Genomic DNA, 18,274 nt, shown 5'->3' on the forward strand with positions numbered 1-18,274 from the left:
GCAGGTAGGAGATGTTCCTCGCTCCTGCGGCTTCACACACAGCGATGTGTGCTGCCGTAGGAAGGAGGAACAACATCGTAACATCGGTCATTTCCGAATTATGGAAATGACCAACGCTACACCGATGAAATGATGACGACGATTTTGCGCTCGTTAATCGTATCAAAAAGGCTTTACACAATACGATATCGCCTGCGACGCCGGATGTGCGTCACTTTCAATTTGACCCCACCGACATCGCACCTACGATGTCGTAGTATGCAAAGTGACCCTAAGAATGAGTATGTTCCCACTTTTAAGTGCTTAAGGAATTCCGAACTCTGAAGTGGGTAAAACAAGTGAGATGAGATGGCACATATAGACAGCAACACTTTTTTTTACACCTTTTTTACATTACTGGGCATGATGTTCATTTTAAGAGGCGCTTTTTTTAGCAATTTTTCTAAGCAGATTTTGCAGAATCAGCCTGAAAAGTACAATGTGTGCACATACTCTAATAGTTTAAGTTTGCAAACAGGTATGTATTGAGTTCCCGTCTACTGGTCCTGAGTAATTTATTTTTTATTTTATTATGAACCAATCAATACAAATACCTCTTTCTGCTTGACAAGGTAGGCATCGATCAGATTGCGCTGGTCATTCGCATCCAGGTCTTTCCTCTGTTTAGTAAATGTTGACTCTAAAAAAGAGTCAAACTCTTTGATGTTGGTAAAAATTTTGTGGTGATCTCCCGGTATGCAGCGTATCAGCAGAGGAAAACTTTTATACAGCTTTAAAATTAAAAATAATGAATAAATAAATAAGTGAAAATATAATAAAAATACATATTTAATTATTCATGCATTACGGTAAATATATAAATAATAAATAATATTTTATTAAAGAAAAAAAATACTAGCCAGATCATGTAACCTCCTGACCATATTTGAGGCAGTAAATAAAATGAAAATTCATAAAAGCATCGTCATACAGACAGGACTAACAGTAAGAAGATGATCAATACCATTGTATTATGAGTACATATTTTGGGCACAAAATCAAAAAGTTAAACGTCTAGCTACTGTGTGCTAATATAGATATAGATAAGAAAGACATCGATATATTAGAGCAAGTCCAGAGAAAAGCAACCAAGATGGTAGGAGGGCTGCAAAACGTGTCCTATGAAGAACAGCTAAAAGAATTAGGAATGTTTAGTTTGAAAAAGAGAAGGCTGAGAGGAGACTTAATAGTGGTCTACAAATATCTGAAAGGAAGTCACAGTGCAGAGGGATCATCCTATTCTCATTAACATAAGGAAGTACAAGAAGCAATGGGATGAAACTAAAAGGAAGGGGATTCAGATTAGACATTAGGAAAAACTTCCTGACAGTGAGGGCAGTCAGGGTGTGGAACAGGCTACAACAGGAGGTAACGAGGGCAGTCAGAGACTGGAACAGGCTACTGTGGTAGGTAGTGAGGGCAGTCAAGGAGTGGAAGAGGCTACCACGGTAGGTAGTGAGGGCAATCAGGGAGTGGAACAGGCTACAGCGGGAGTTGGTGGGCTCTCCATCAATGGAAATCTTCAAGCGGCAACTGGATAAGCATATAGCTTGGATGAATTGGGAAAATCTGCACTCACAGGGGGTCGAACCCGATGGCCGTTGAGGTCCCTTCCAACTCTACCATTCTATGAATCTATGATTAGATATTAACGCTATTGTCAGTCATGGATTTTTTGGATCAGGCTCCACTTCTTCTCCTTACCCCCAGCACCCCCTAAGAAGATCAGGCCATTTTTAATGTTAGACCATGCCATACCTTGCCTTTTCCTCTGTTTAAAATTAAAAAAATAATACTAAAAATCTTAAATTTTGATAGTCTGATGTCACAGTCTTTTCTCTGTTGCAGAGTTTAGTGACAGGTTCTGGTTTAGAGTCTGACTTTATCTTGTGAGACTATGCCGATTATATGTATTGCTTTTCCTTTGGGGAGGAGAGGGTTAATGTCAGTTTTCCTTCCAGAAGCTTCTGACTCCTGGTTAGGTGTTTTCAGCGGACCACACCAAGGTCCTATATATACCCTCTGCTTCCACCAGAGGGTGCTGGTTATTTTCAATCATTTGGAAGCTTGGCCAGGAGGAGAAAGGAGGCTTTACATGCAACGACATATCTAACGATATGTCGTCGGGGTCACGGAATTCGTGATGCACATCCGGCGTTGTTAGCGACGTCGTTGCGTGTAACAGCTATGAGTGAGTGTTAACGATCAAAAATACTCACCTAATCATTGATCGTTGACACGTCGTTCATTTTCAAAATCTCGTTGGTCGTTGTGGACGTAGGGTGTTCGTCGTTCCTGAGGCAGCACACATCGCTACGTGTGACACTCCGGGTGCTCTCCACCCCTCCGCTTCTATTGGTCGGCCGCTGTGTGACGTCACTGTGATGGCGCACCAACCTCCCCATTAAAAAACAGGTTGTTTGCCGACCACAGTGACGTCGCTAGGAAGGTAACTAGTGTGACGGGTGTTAGTGATATTGTGCGCCACAGGCAGCGATTTGCCCGTGACGCACAAATGACGTTGCTGCGTGTAAAAAATAGGGGTGACAACCGAGCTGGTCGGGCACCAAATAGATAGAGGCTTAGAGAACCCACATCTCTTGTAGAAAACACAACATCTCCTTTCCATCTAAAATAAAAAAAATGCAGCAACTTTGCAAATTATCCTCATTAAACACCTCCTACTAGCTTGTGAAGGCAGCTTACATGTAGACCTACTTTATATGGCTCCATGGTTACAGTCTGAAAACAAACCATTTGGAGACAGGTTCTACAGTCAACTGCTGGTCCACCCCTCTGCCCTTTATTCTTATGCATTTACTAAAGAACAGAGAGTCCTCAGTGGTTGATACCTTTTAATGGCTAACTGAAAAGATGGTAATAATTGCAAGCTTTCGAGACTACTCAGGTCTCTTCATCAGGCATGGTATAACACAAAATCTGAAGAGTCACGTATTTATACACAACAGGACTTAGAATAGTGCAGTAAAAAAAAAAAAAAAAAAAAAAAAAAAAAAAAGAACAAGTTATATGAAACAGAACTATCTCTATGGCAGGGGGACAAGCTGTTCTAGCCATATTTTGGATAAGAAAAATATGTCGCTGTCCAGTTGTGCGCGTTTCTTCAGAAGTGTCTTTAGTTCCATAAAGATGCGGTACATTCTGGTATCCTCCATTTTGATACAAGTAAAATATATCTTTGTACCGTGTTAGCCAGTAGAGATAAAAAAAATTGTTTAAAAGAACAGAGAGTCCTCCTCTTCAGATTTTGTGTTATACCATGCCTGATGAAGAGACCTGAGTAGTCTCGAAAGCTTGCAATTATTACCATCTTTTCAGTTAGCCATTAAAAGGTATCAACCACTGAGGACTCTCTGTTCTTTTAAACAATTTTTTTTATCTCTACTGGCTAACACGGTACAAAGATATATTTTACTTGTATGCATTTACTGACATTCGAAGAAAGTGCTGATGGAAGAGGGTAAAACCTGACACAAGCGATAGACTACAAAGGTTTGTTTATAGTCTGTAACCATGGAAACACATAGCTGTATACCGGAAAATTATGTTTGATTCTTGATTCTTCACTATTTACTGCTTCATTTTTAATTCAAGAGGCATTCAAAATTAGAAAAGTGAAAAAGGGAACATACCCTTCAAAAAGGTGACTGGTTTTATGGTAATGCTCCAACTTTATTGTATTGAGACTTTGAGAGTATAATATTTTATGAAGCAAATACATGAGATAGACTCACCCGAACCAGGGGGCTCCCGAAGAGCCTTGTATTTTCATTAATCAGGTCCACCAGCTTCAGGATGGTGGGATTCTCGTAATCATACCTCTCACTGAGCAGTATGGACACAATTATATTGGCTACAGCAGAATTCACATTTCTCAGGTTATTGAAAGGTTTTCCTGATAAAAACAGAAGATATTGTTGTAAAAGTGATGAGCAAAATGTGAATTTAATTGTTTCCTTGAATTTGACCCAACATTTGATCCACAAACAACAACTCTTGTTGTCTGCTGTGTAATTCTAGGTGTTCTTTTACATGAGATCACAAATAACAGTAGATAGCCCATCTCAGGACAATGATTGTAATAGAAAATGTTCACAAAAATTACTAAGGAGAATTAAGAACTATAGTTGTAATGCTAAGGTATTAGCTATTGCTAATAGAGAAACACCCCGGACTGTGAGTGCAGCAGGAGTTCCGTCAAGGTGCAGTTCAGTTTAGCATTAGCTGTGCTCTGCTACCCTGATGAATGCAGAACACAATGTGAGCGATTGGAGGACGCAGCCTTCTTTTCCAGGCGTACCCCTCAACGCTTCGATATACAGTACGAGCTAAATGCAGAAGGAACCAGTAATCAGAGAGCCTTGCATAGTCTACACCTCAAACCCTCCATGCTTGGGCACCACTTAGCATAGGAGCCACTAAGGAAAGTGGTTGCTATCACTCACATCAATGAGGGTGCCAAATACAGCAGGAGCCAGCGTGCACAAAACCTGGTGAGAATGCTTCCCTTCAGTCCACCAATCAAAAATAAACTTTTTACTAAACGTTAACTTAGTTGAGATTATCTTCAGTAGATACACAGCTTAAAGAATGTTTCCTTCACAATACGGAACATTTCCACACAGTTTCAATTGTATTTTATTAACTTTCTTGAACTCTGATTCTACTGACTCGCCCAACTTCACCGCAACCCAGATCGGCACTACAGTCCAGCTATGGAGAGTCTTAAGGCCTCTTTACACGCAACGACGTATCTAACGATATATCACCGGGGTCACGGATTCTGTGACGCACATCCGGCATCGTTAGCGACGTCGTTGCATGTGACACCAAAGAACGGCCGTTAACGATCAAAAATACTCACCTTATCGGTGATCGTTGTCACGTCATTCATTTTCAAAAAATCGTTGATTGTTGAGGACGCAGGTTGTTCGTCGTTCCCGAGGCAGCACACATCGCTATGTGTGACACTTCGGGAACGACGAACTACAGCTTACCTGCGGCCACCGGCAATGAGGAAGGAAGGAGGTGGGCGGGATGTTATGGCCGCTCATCTCCGCCCCTTCGCTTCTATTGGGCAGCTGCTTAGTGATGCTGCTGTGACGCCGAACGAACCGCCCCCTTAGAAAGGAGGTGGTTCACCGGCAACAGCGATGTCGCTAGGCAGGTAAGTCCATGTGATGGCTGCTAACGATTTTGTGCGCCACGGGCAGCGATTTGCCTGTGACGTACAAACAATGTAGGCGGGTACGCTCGCTAGCGATATCGCTAGCAATATCGCTGCGTGTGATGGGGCCTTTAGTCTCAGCTCATGGTTCTGTGTCTTTTTCCCTCTTAAAGAAACTAGTTTTCCAATATGGTCGTACTTAGTATTACGTACATGTGAACATGCGTGGTTTCCTTGGTGATGCGTCCCAGAACTCGCACATGCACCGTTCCACCTGGATCTCCGGCACCGCTGTTTTCTTTCCTCAGTGGTGTGCGCACACAACACAATCATGGTCTGATGATCCATTGGCACACGCAGGCACCGCAGAGACAAGAGGAAGACTGGGTATAAAGCCTGCCATTTCCACACAGCACAGTACACTCCCCCTGAGGAAGCTGTCAGCCCCATATGGCAAATCACATTTACAGTAAGCGAAACATACGTATGGGTCTTTAGTAGTGATGAGCGAGCATGCTTGTAACTACTCGGTACTCGCACGAGTATCGCTGTACTCGGGCTGCTCGGCGGGGACCGAGTAATCTCGCGATACTCGTGCTGTACTCGTGGTCTTCATTTCTGCATGTTGGCGCTCTTTTGAGAGCCAGCCCTCATGCAGGGATTGGCTGGCAGACCACTGCAATGCCACAGCCCTGTTAGTTGTGGAATTGCAGTGATTGGCCGGCCTGCACAGCGTGACCGAGCCTTTATACCGGCCGGCGCGCTGTGCTCTGCTCACAGCTATCCAGACAGTCAGTGCAGGGAGAGTGTCGCTGATTCAGGGAAAGCTTTGCGGCCCTTTATAGCTTTTTCAGTTGCAGGGCTGCAAACAGTGTGACCAAAAGTCCTTCTCAGGACTATTCTAGTTGTATACAGGCAGGCAGGGTATAGCCAGGTCGGAGTACAGTAGCAGAGTCCTTCTCAGGACTATTGTTGCTATATACAGGCAGGGTATAGCCAGGTCGGAATACAGGCTAGTGACCAGAAGAGTCCTTGTCAGGACTATTGTAGCAGTATACAGGCAGGCAGGCAGGCAGGCAGGCAGGGTATATAGCCATTCCTAGTGGTGACCGTATACCAGCCTTCATCATATCTGGGGCTGGTGTACACAGTGTAAAACAGTCCAGATAGTGTCAAACTTCTCAGTAATTGTCGCTCCTAAAAACCAGTTAGGTTCTTATTGCGTCCGTGCTTACATTTAAAAACAGCACGTGTGTGTCTGTCGGTGGCAGCGTACAGGTGCGCGTTTTGCACAAACAATTATATAACGCACAAGTCTAGTGTATAATACACGTCAGTCAGCAGTGTCTGATAGTGTCAGACTTCTCAGTAATTGTCGCTCCTAAAAACCAGTTAGGTTCTTATTGCGTCCGTGCTTGCATTTAAAAACAGCACGTGTGTGTCTGTCGGTGGCAGCGTACAGGTGCGCGTTTTGCACAAACAATTATATAACGCACAAGTCTAGTGTATAATACACGTCAGTCAGCAGTGTCTGATAGTGTCAGACTTCTCAGTAATTGTCGCTCCTAAAAACCAGTTAGGTTCTTATTGCGTCCGTGCTTGCATTTAAAAACAGCATGTGTGTGGCAGTCGGTGGCAGCGTCAGGCTCCATATTGTCCCTGGATAGAGACGTGCATGATGGCCTGTAAACATGAAGTGCCCATTGTAAGGAAGTGGGTCTATTGTAGTATAGCCCTTAGGCAGGGCAGCCAAAAATTGGGAGGCTCCACATTGTCCCTGGATAGAGATGTGCATGAGGGCCTCAAAACATTGTTCCCATTGCAAAGGAGCGGGTCTCCTGTCGTTGTAATGCCCATTCAGAAAGAATGGGCGAAAAAATTTACCACTGGGGGTATACCTGAAACAACGGCTTAACTATTGTAACGGTCACCATGATGGCGCATGAGGAGAAGGAGGAGCAGTCCAGCGATTAGCCAAAGTCCAGAAGTGTGTTACCATGGGTGAGTGGAGGTACATGGCAAATTCCCGTTACAAACTTTAAATTCCGCTGTAATTTGCTGTTGGTGTGTGTGGTGAAGTCTGGCCAAATCCAACCCTTGTTCATCTTGATCAGAGTCAGCCTGTCAGCATTTACAGTTGACAGGCGGGTGCGTTTATCTGTAATGATTCCACCTGCGGCACTAAAAACACGCTCTGACAAAACGCTAGCGGCAGGGCAGGCCAGGACTTCCAAGGCGTAGAGAGCCAATTCATGCCACGTGTCCAGCTTGGATACACATTAATTGTAAGGCACAGAGGAATGTCGGAGTACAGTTGTTTGATCTGCAAGGTACTCCTTGAGCATCTGGCCAAACTTAGGATTTCTTGTGTCACTACCCCTCACCTCAGGGGCTGTGGTATGTGAGGGGCTGAGAAAACTGTCCCACATCTTAAAGACTGTTCCCCTACCTCTGGCGGATTGGACTTGTGCCCCTCTCGGCTGTACGCCTTGGTTGTCCAGTGATTCCTGACCTATGCCGCTAGCGTTTTGTGAGGGGAATGCTTTGCCTACTTCCGTGACTATGGCCTTCTGGAACTGCTGCATTTTGCCTGACCTCTCCGCCTCGGGAATAAGAGACATAAAGTTCTCCTTTTAGCGTGGGTCTAACAGTGTTACCAACCAGTAATGATTGTCGGCCAAGATGTTCTTAACGCGACGGTCACGAGACAGGCAGCTTACCATAAAGTCAGCCATGTGTGCCAGACTCTTAACAGCCATCACTTCAGTATCCTGACCAACACGATGACTGAACATGCTGTCCTCCTCCTCCTCCTCCTCATCATCTACCCTGTCCTCTGGCCAGCCACGCTGAACCGAGGATATGACTGCATGTCATATCCTCAATTTGGCCAGAGAGTTGCTCCATGTCTTCATCCTCCTCCTCGTCATAGTCCTCCACTGCACGTTGTGATGAGACGAGGCTGGGCTGTGTGTTATCATCACCCACACCGACTACTGTTTCTTGCTCAAACTCATCGCGCTCCGCCTGCAATGCATCATGGTTGTTTTTTGAGCAGAGACCATTTTAGAAGGCAGAGAAGCGGTATGGTGACGCTAATAATGTCGTCATTGCCGCTCACCTTCTTGGTGGAGTCCTCAAAGTTTTGGCGGATGGTGCATAGGTCGGACATCCATCTCCACTCCTCAGGTGTTATGTGTGGAGTTTGACCCATTTCCCGACGGCTTAGGTGATGCAGGTACTCAACAACTGCCCTCTTCTGCTCACATATCCTGACCAACTTGTGCAGAGTTGAATTCCAACGCGTGGGGACATCACACACCAGTCTGTGTGCCGGAAGATGCAAACGGCGTCTTAAGCCGGCAAGGCCGGCTGAAGCAGTAGGTGACTTTCGAAAATGTGCAGACAGGCGGCGAACTTTTACCAGCAGATCAGACAGCTCTGAGTATGACTTTAGAAACCGCTGAACCACGAGGTTGAGCACATGGGCCACGCATGGAACATGTGTCAGCTGGCCTCGCCTCAAAGCCGCCACCAGGTTCCGGCCATTGTCACACACGACCTTTCCTGGCTTTAGGTTCAGAGTTGTGAGCCAGTGATCTGCCTGCTGTTTCAGAGCTGTCCACACCTCTTCTGCATTGTGGGGTTTGTCACCTATGCAGATTAGCTTCAGCACTGCCTGTTGCCGCTTCGCCGAGGCAGTGCTGCAGTGCTTCTGTGTCACCCTGGACAAGCCAGGGGCCACAGAGCACAACACTTACACACCCCACACTCCCTGCAGGCATATCATAGTCAAAACACAAAATCCTTGTTGCCTTCCCCAGGGGCTGTTGTCCACACCAGGGTGTGGAGCCAGGCGGTTGGTCTCCACCCACCGAGGAGGAGGGAAAACACAGGCAGTGAGAGTTAAGCTAAGGAAGTGGAAGGAGGAAAGTAGTAGAGAGGAGAAAAGTGACAGCAAAGAGCCTGAAGTTGGTCCGGGTGTGTGGCCCGGACAGGACAGCAAGGTTGGCAGGATGTGGTGACCGTCTGCAGTGGAGGCCGATTGGAGTCTGCCGTAAGGACCGTGGACGGGTGGTGACCCGGCCGTACCGGACCGGTATACAAAGAGAAGCCAGCACCATTGGCAGAGGACTTTCGGATCCCGGCAAGGCTTGGTGTCGCCGTGAATTTGCCAAATCCGTTAGTGAAGGGAACCTCAGGGTTTCCAAACAGCCAAGTCCAGATAGAAGGCAACCGTACAACCGTGAAGGGGAGACACCGCCACCGCTAAGGGCAACCGTCTCCCAGGGCCAGCGCCTGTGGGCAAAAGGGGCTCCTCCGGCCCATATCCAGGTCGGGGAGCGGGTTACCGTTGGGAAACCATCACTACCAACACTTAACTTAGGTGCAGGGAGAGACAGTCATCACTAACCTGCAGGGAGGAACAATCGCAGCCGTCCGAGGAACCCGTCCATCCAGCCACTTGTTTTACCGTGAACTGTGTCATCATCATTGGGCTGAGTGAGTACCTCCGTGCCGTGCGGCACAGCGCTGCCCCTGCGACCCTGCACCTCATCAGGCCCCGCAACCCGCCTGTCATCCATCTCTACCCCATCACCAGGCCCCGGGACAACCAACCCCCCTACCCACGGAGGGGAGAAATAACAACAAAGCTGCTCCCTGTCACAGGCTCCCGGGATCCCCGTCCAGAGCAGCGGTGGTGTCCACACAATCACCACAACCGTGGGTGGCATCACGGACAATATCCCCAAAACCCAAACCACCCCTTTTCACTCACGGGCGAGTAGCGCCGCTCGAGTCCCCGGGATCCGGCCATCGCTCGAGCCAACGAGCAGCAGCAGCCGTAGAGCAGCGTCAGCCGGACCCGAGCAGTGGGAGAGCGCACCGTCCCCTCCTCCGCCCGCGACACTTCCAGCTTGGGACTGGTGTGGAGGGTAAAGTGGATCAGGATGCGCAGGAGGAGGAGGAGGAGGCTGAGGAGCATGACATTCCGGAGCTGTAGAGTGTGTGTGAAACGCTGACTGAGGTAGGGCCTGCAAAACTTGGTGTGTGAAGGACGTGTTCCGTCCCTCGCTCAGACTGGGTCCCAGCTTACACAATATTAACCCAGTGTGACGTCAACGAGATGTAGCGGCCTTGCCCACATGCACTTGTCCACATGTCTGTGGTTAGGTGGACTTTGGCTGAAACAGCGTTGTTCAGGGCACGTGTGATGTTTTGTGACACGTGGTTATGCAATGCGGGGACGGCACACCGGGAGAAATAGTGGCGGCTGTGGACCGAGTAACGTGGGACAGCTGCCACCATCATGTCGCGGAATGCTTCTGCCTCAACCAGCCTAAAAGGTAACATTTCCAGCGCAAGCAGTCGCGAAATGTTAGCATTTAGAACTGTGGCATGTGGGGTGTTGGCAGTGTATTTGCGCCTGCGTTCAAAGGTTTGCTGAATGGATAACTGAACGCTGCGCTGGGACAAGGACGTGCTTGATGATGGTGTTCTTTCTGCATAGGCAACTGCAGGTGCAGGAGTGGAGGAGGCTTGTTCGCAGGCAGCATGGACAGGGGATTGGCTCGCATGCACAACCAGCGAAGACGTAGCAGTGACATCAGCAAGCACTGCTCCTCGACTCTGTTGTACTTCCCACAAAGTCGGGTGCTTGGCTGACATGTGCCTGATCATGCTGGTGGTGGTCAGGCTGCTAGTTTTGGTACCCCTGCTGATGCTGGCATGGCAGGTGTTGCAAATGGCCTTTTTAGAATCATCTGGAGCCAACTTAAAAAACTGCCAGTGTCAGAGTTCTGGGTTTTCCAGTTTTCTTTTGAAAGAGCTTGCCCTTTGTTAACATGGAGTTTTCTGTTCTGTTGCCCTACTTCCTGTCCATCTGTTTAAAAGCCGCCCCTAAAGCTTAGTCCAGTGCCTGAGTATACTGCTTCCTGTGTGCTCCTGCCCTGCTGCTTTTGGTTCCTGATTGTTATTCGGATCCTCTTGGAAAACAACCGACACCGACTCTGGACTTCATCTGGTATCATCTAGCTGTGCCCGGACTCCGTTTGCCGTCTTTGGTCGGCACTTCTGCCCGGTTCCTTCCGTTTAATACCACTCTGGACTCACATCACGTACGGACATTTTTGGACTTACCTATTGCCCTTTTGTGTCCCGGCTGCTGCGCATTTAGGGCTTCTGGGGTGATTGCCAGACAGTCCCTGTATAGGGGTTCGCTCTTGGTGGTCTCCCTGGGGGAGTCCGGTGCGCGGTCCCGGGAATTCCCTTTCGCTCCGTCCCTGGAAGGTATTTCCTGTATTTATGTTCTACTGTGTTTTTGTTCCGTTTATGTACATATTTGCTGGTTGCATATTATAAACGTCTTGCACCAAGAACTCGTCTCTGGTTGTCATTGCCCTAACGCAATCGAAATCCTCAATACATACAATAGTATTACAGCCAGACTCGGGAAGACCTAACATTTGTACAGGCACCTTGTGTCGTGTTGCTCCGGGGAACAGTTGCCTGACGTCTGCCTGGGGCCACCACTCTGCTTCTTACTGCCTGTTGGGATGCTACGCCTCCCTCCCCCTGTGCACTGCTGTCCTCGCTCTGCATATCCTCCTGCCAGGTTGGGTCAGTTACTGGATCATCCACCACGTCGTCTTCCTCTTCCGCACCCTGCTCCTCCTCCTGACTTCCTGACAATTGTGTCTCATCATCGTCCACCCCTTGTTGAGACACGTTGCCAACTTTGTGAGAACGTGGCTGCTCAAATATTTGGGCATCTGTACATACAATCTCGTCATGGCCCACTTCAACAGGAGCTGGCGAGAGGCCAGAATTTGTGAATGGAAACGTGAACGAACAGCTCTTCCGAGTGTCCAAGTGTGGGATCAGTAATGTCCGTGGACGTGTACTCGGCCTGGTGGTAGGAAGGAGGATCAGGTTCTGAAATGTGCGGTGCAGTATCACGGCTACTGACACTTGACCGTGTGGAAGACAGAGTGTTTGTGGTGGTGCCAATCTGACTGGAAGCATTATCCGCTATCCAACTAACAACCTGTTGACACTGGTCTTGGTTCAAGAGCGGTGTACTGCTGCGGTCCCCAAGAATTTGGGACAGGACGTGCGAGCGACTAGATGTGGCCCTTTGTTGTGGCGAAATTAGAGCTTGCACACAACCTCGGTCTCTGCCTGCACCACCATCACGTCCACTTCCTTGTTCGTTGACAACGCCCTTGCGCATTTTGGAATGCTGTGCTGATGTGTATTCACTAGACTTGTGCGTTATATCCAAGTTTTTGCAAAACTCACACAAATGCAGCGGAAAGCTGCCACCAACAGGCACACACGTGCGGTTTTTAAATGCAAGCACGGAGGCACTAAGAACCTAACAGGTCTCTATCCAGGGACAACGTGGAGCCTCCCAATTTTTGGCTGCCCTGCCTAAGGGCTATACTACAATAGACCCACTTCCTTCCAATGGGCACTTCAGGTTTACAGGCCCTCATGCACGTCTCTATCCAGGGACAACGTGGAGCCTCCCAATTTTTGGCTGCCCTGCCTAAGGGCTATACTACAATAGACCCACTTCCTTCCAATGGGCACTTCAGGTTTACAGGCCATCATGCACGTCTCTATCCAGGGACAACGTGGAGCCTCCCAATTTTTGGCTGCCCTGCCTAAGGGCTATACTACAATAGACCCACTTCCTTACAATGGGCACTTCAGGTTTACAGGCCATCATGCACGTCTCTATCCAGGGACAACGTGGAGCCTCCCAATTTTTGGCTGCCCTGCCTAATGGCTATACTACAATAGACCCACTTCCTTACAATGGGCACTTCAGGTTTACAGGCCATCATGCACGTCTGTATGCAGGGGCATTTGTGAACCTCACAATTTTGGACTGCCCTGGCAAAGGAAAATACTACAAAGACTCACTTCCTCAAAATGGGCACATTAGACTCAAGAGACCTTCATGTACGTCTCTTCTCAGGGACATCGGAGTGCCACACAATGTTTTCACGTAAAATCTTTCATGTATTAATCTCAAAAAGTAACATACACCAGCTCTATCTCACTATTGGGTATGTGCCCTTAACATTTCCGCCATGAAAAATCATTTTGGGGTCATTTTGGAAGGTTTTCTGGTGAGTCCGTAAAAATGGCGTAAAACGCGGACAAAATTGTTCACAGCTGTGACTTTTCAGTGATAAATGCTTCAAGGGGTCTTCCCCATGCTGTTGCCATGTCATTTGAGCACTCTTCTGAGACTTTTGTGACATTTTTAGGGTTTCTCCATGCTGCCGGGGGGTCATTTCACAAAAATACTCGGGTCTCCCATAGGATAACATTGGGCTCGTTGCTCGGGCCGAGTACACGAGTATCTTGGGAGGCTCGGCCCGAGCTTCGAGCACCCGAGCTTTTTAGTACTCGCTCATCACTAGTCTTTAGATAATGGGATGAGATCTATTTTTTGGGGGTATGTGATGCCCTGGACTACCCAGGTAGTCACAGGTAGGCCCTTACACAAACACCTTCCCCTAAAAAGGTAACAGCAGCCATTAGTGACAGGAGTGGAGGAGAGTGGTAGCAAAGTGTAGACGTCTGTCAGGGATCTGGGTCAGAGCCCAGATAGAAAAAACAAAAAGCAGCACCAAATGTGCACTACAGCACTAAACATTCCAAACTGTACTTATTTTAAAAATTTTTTGAGATTTTTGGCAAAAAATTGCAATTTCTTGAGCTGCTTCGCCACGTCACGGCAAATCTCATTTGAAGCAGTCCTACACTAAAATATTTTTATAAAATGTGCCATACAGCCTCACATATGAATAGTAGAACTGCTCTTAGCAGCACTCACCTGGTCTATTTCAATCCCGTACCCATGACTGAGTCATGGCTGTGGGCGGGACAGGTCCAAGCAAATGCTGCATGAAGTAAATAGCCTGTGGACAAAGCCTGACGACCTAATGTGAACAGTCACCAACCGCCAAAATCTAGACAGATGGAATACATCCCAAATTGGGGTGCAAAGCAAGGTGGAGGTCAACCACCGACCAATTCAATGAAGAAAAAACAAAAAGCAGCACCAAATGTGCACTACAGCACTAAACATTCCAAACTGTACTTATTTTAAAAAATGTTTGAGATTTTTGGCAAAAAATTGCAATTTCTTGAGCTGCTTCGCCACGTCACGGCAAATCTCATTTGAAGCAGTCCTACACTAAAATATTTTTATAAAATGTGCCATACAGCCTCACATATGAATAGTAGAACTGCTCTTAGCAGCACTCACCTGGTCTATTTCAATCCCGTACCCATGACTGAGTCATGGCTGTGGGCGGGACAGGTCCAAGCAAATGCTGCATGAAGTAAATAGCCTGTGGACAAAGCCTGACAACCTAATGTGAACAGTCACCAACCGCCAAAATCTAGACAGATGGAATACATCCCAAATTGGGGTGCAAAGCAAGGTGGAGGTCAACCACCGACCAATTCAATGAAGAAAAAACAAAAAGCAGCACCAAATGTGCACTACAGCACTAAACATTCCAAACTGTACTTATTTTAAAAAATTTTTGAGATTTTTGGCAAAAAATTGCAATTTCTTGAGCTGCTTCGCCACGTCACGGCAAATCTCATTTGAAGCAGTCCTACACTAAAATATTTTTATAAAATGTGCCATACAGCCTCACATATGAATAGTAGAACTGCTCTTAGCAGCACTCACCTGGTCTATTTCAATCCCGTACCCATGACTGAGTCATCGCTGTGGGCGGGACAGGTCCAAGCAAATGCTGCATGAAGTAAATAGCCTGTGGACAAAGCCTGACGACCTAATGTGAACAGTCACCAACCGCCAAAATCTAGACAGATGGAATACATCCCAAATTGGGGTGCAAAGCAAGGTGGAGGTCAACCACCGACCAATTCAATGAAGAAAAAACAAAAAGCAGCACCAAATATGCACTACAGCACTAAACATTCCAAACTGTACTTATTTTAAAAAATTTTTGAGATTTTTGGCAAAAAATTGCAATTTCTTGAGCTGCTTCGCCACGTCACGGCAAATCTCATTTGAAGCAGTCCTACACTAAAATATTTTTATAAAATGTGCCATACAGCCTCACATATGAATAGTAGAACTGCTCCTAGCAGCAATCACCTGGTCTATTTCAATCCCGTACCCATGACTGAGTCATGGCTGTGGGCGGGACAGGTCCAAGCAAATGCTGCATGAAGTAAATAGCCTGTGGACAAAGCCTGACGACCTAATGTGAACAGTCACCAACCGCCAAAATCTAGACAGATGGAATACATCCCAAATTGGGGTGCAAAGCAAGGTGGAGGTCAACCACCGACCAATTCAATGAAGAAAAAACAAAAAGCAGCACCAAATGTGCACTACAGCACTAAACATTCCAAACTGTACTTATTTTAAAAAAATTTTGAGATTTTTGGCAAAAAATTGCAATTTCTTGAGCTGCTTCGCCACGTCACGGCAAATCTCATTTGAAGCAGTCCTACACTAAAATATTTTTATAAAATGTGCCATACAGCCTCACATATGAATAGTAGAACTGCTCTTAGCAGCACTCACCTGGTCTATTTCAATCCCGTACCCATGACTGAGTCATGGCTGTGGGCGGGACAGGTCCAAGCAAATGCTGCATGAAGTAAATAGCCTGTGGACAAAGCCTGACAACCTAATGTGAACAGTCACCAACCGCCAAAATCTAGACAGATGGAATACATCCCAAATTGGGGTGCAAAGCAAGGTGGAGGTCAACCACCGACCAATTCAATGAAGAAAAAACAAAAAGCAGCACCAAATGTGCACTACAGCACTAAACATTCCAAACTGTACTTATTTTAAAAAATTTTTGAGATTTTTGGCAAAAAATTGCAATTTCTTGAGCTGCTTCGCCACGTCACGGCAAATCTCATTTGAAGCAGTCCTAAACTAAAATATTTTTATAAAATGTGCCATACAGCCTCACATATGAATAGTAGAACTGCTCTTAGCAGCACTCACCTGGTCTATTTCAATCCCGTACCCATGACTGAGTCATGGCTGTGGGCGGGACAGGTCCAAGCAAATGCTGCATGAAGTAAATAGCCTGTGGACAAAGCCTGACGACCTAATGTGAACAGTCACCAACCGCCAAAATCTAGACAGATGGAATACATCCCAAATTGGGGTGCAAAGCAAGGTGGAGGTCAACCACCGACCAATTCAATGAAGAAAAAACAAAAAGCAGCACCAAATATGCACTACAGCACTAAACATTCCAAACTGTACTTATTTTAAAAAATTTTTGAGATTTTTGGCAAAAAATTGCAATTTCTTGAGCTGCTTCGCCACGTCACGGCAAATCTCATTTGAAGCAGTCCTACACTAAAATATTTTTATAAAATGTGCCATACAGCCTCACATATGAATAGTAGAACTGCTCCTAGCAGCAATCACCTGGTCTATTTCAATCCCGTACCCATGACTGAGTCATGGCTGTGGGCGGGACAGGTCCAAGCAAATGCTGCATGAAGTAAATAGCCTGTGGACAAAGCCTGACGACCTAATGTGAACAGTCACCAACCGCCAAAATCTAGACAGATGGAATACATCCCAAATTGGGGTGCAAAGCAAGGTGGAGGTCAACCACCGACCAATTCAATGAAGAAAAAACAAAAAGCAGCACCAAATGTGCACTACAGCACTAAACATTCCAAACTGTACTTATTTTAAAAAATTTTTGAGATTTTTGGCAAAAAATTGCAATTTCTTGAGCTGCTTCGCCACGTCACGGCAAATCTCATTTGAAGCAGTCCTACACTAAAATATTTTTATAAAATGTGCCATACAGCCTCACATATGAATAGTAGAACTGCTCTTAGCAGCACTCACCTGGTCTATTTCAATCCCGTACCCATGACTGAGTCATGGCTGTGGGCGGGACAGGTCCAAGCAAATGCTGCATGAAGTAAATAGCCTGTGGACAAAGCCTGACGTTCTAATGTGAACAGTCACCAACCGCCAAAATCTAGACAGATGGAATACATCCCAAATTGGGGTGCAAAGCAAGGTGGAGGTCAACCACCGACCAATTCAATGAAGAAAAAACAAAAAGCAGCACCAAATGTGCACTACAGCACTAAACATTCCAACCTGTACTTATTTTAAAAAATTTTTGAGATTTTTGGCAAAAAATTGCAATTTCTTGAGCTGCTTCGCCACGTCACGGCAAATCTCATTTGAAGCAGTCCTACACTAAAATATTTTTATAAAATGTGCCATACAGCCTCACATATGAATAGTAGAACTGCTCTTAGCAGCACTCACCTGGTCTATTTCAATCCCGTACCCATGACTGAGTCATGGCTGTGGCCGGGACAGTTACAAGCAAATGCTGCATGAAGTAAATAGCCTGTGGACAAAGCCTGACGACGTAATGTGAACAGTCACCAACCGCCAAAATCTAGACAGATGGAATACATCCCAAATTGGGGTGCAAAGCAAGGTGGAGGTCAACCACCGACCAATTCAATGCTTCAAGGGGTCTTCCCCATGCTGTTGCCATGTCATTTGAGCACTCTTCTGAGACTTTTGTGACATTTTTAGGGTTTCTCCATGCTGCCGGGGGGTCATTTCACAAAAATACTCGGGTCTCCCATAGGATAACATTGGGCTCGTTGCTCGGGCCGAGTACACGAGTATCTTGGGAGGCTCGGCCCGAGCTTCGAGCACCCGAGCTTTTTAGTACTCGCTCATCACTAGTCTTTAGATAATGGGATGAGATCTATTTTTTGGGGGTATGTGATGCCCTGGACTACCCAGGTAGTCACAGGTAGGCCCTTACACAAACACCTTCCCCTAAAAAGGTAACAGCAGCCATTAGTGACAGGAGTGGAGGAGAGTGGTAGCAAAGTGTAGACGTCTGTCAGGGATCTGGGTCAGAGCCCAGATACCCTGTGGCCAGGAGGCAGATGGTGGTGGCCGCCTGCAGGAGCTGGGATTACAGCCGGTGAAACCGAAAGAGACCGGGACCGGGTAGT

The 18,274-nt window shown here is 46.6% G+C and overlaps 1 protein-coding gene across 1 annotated transcript in view; it reads right to left on the reverse strand.

Annotated features, from left to right (window-relative positions):
• The window catches only part of LOC142297391 (uncharacterized), a 165,464-nt gene that overhangs the window by 14,032 nt on the left and 133,158 nt on the right, over positions 1-18,274 (reverse strand). The window contains exons 14-15 of the mRNA XM_075341616.1: positions 3,795-3,955; positions 594-770 (exon numbers count right to left, since the gene is read on the reverse strand). Coding sequence (XP_075197731.1) covers positions 594-770; positions 3,795-3,955 — 338 coding nt within the window. The remainder of the gene's footprint in view (positions 1-593; positions 771-3,794; positions 3,956-18,274) is intronic.

The sequence above is a fragment of the Anomaloglossus baeobatrachus genome, chromosome 3, assembly GCF_048569485.1.
Source record: "Anomaloglossus baeobatrachus isolate aAnoBae1 chromosome 3, aAnoBae1.hap1, whole genome shotgun sequence".
NCBI lineage: Eukaryota > Metazoa > Chordata > Amphibia > Anura > Aromobatidae > Anomaloglossus > Anomaloglossus baeobatrachus.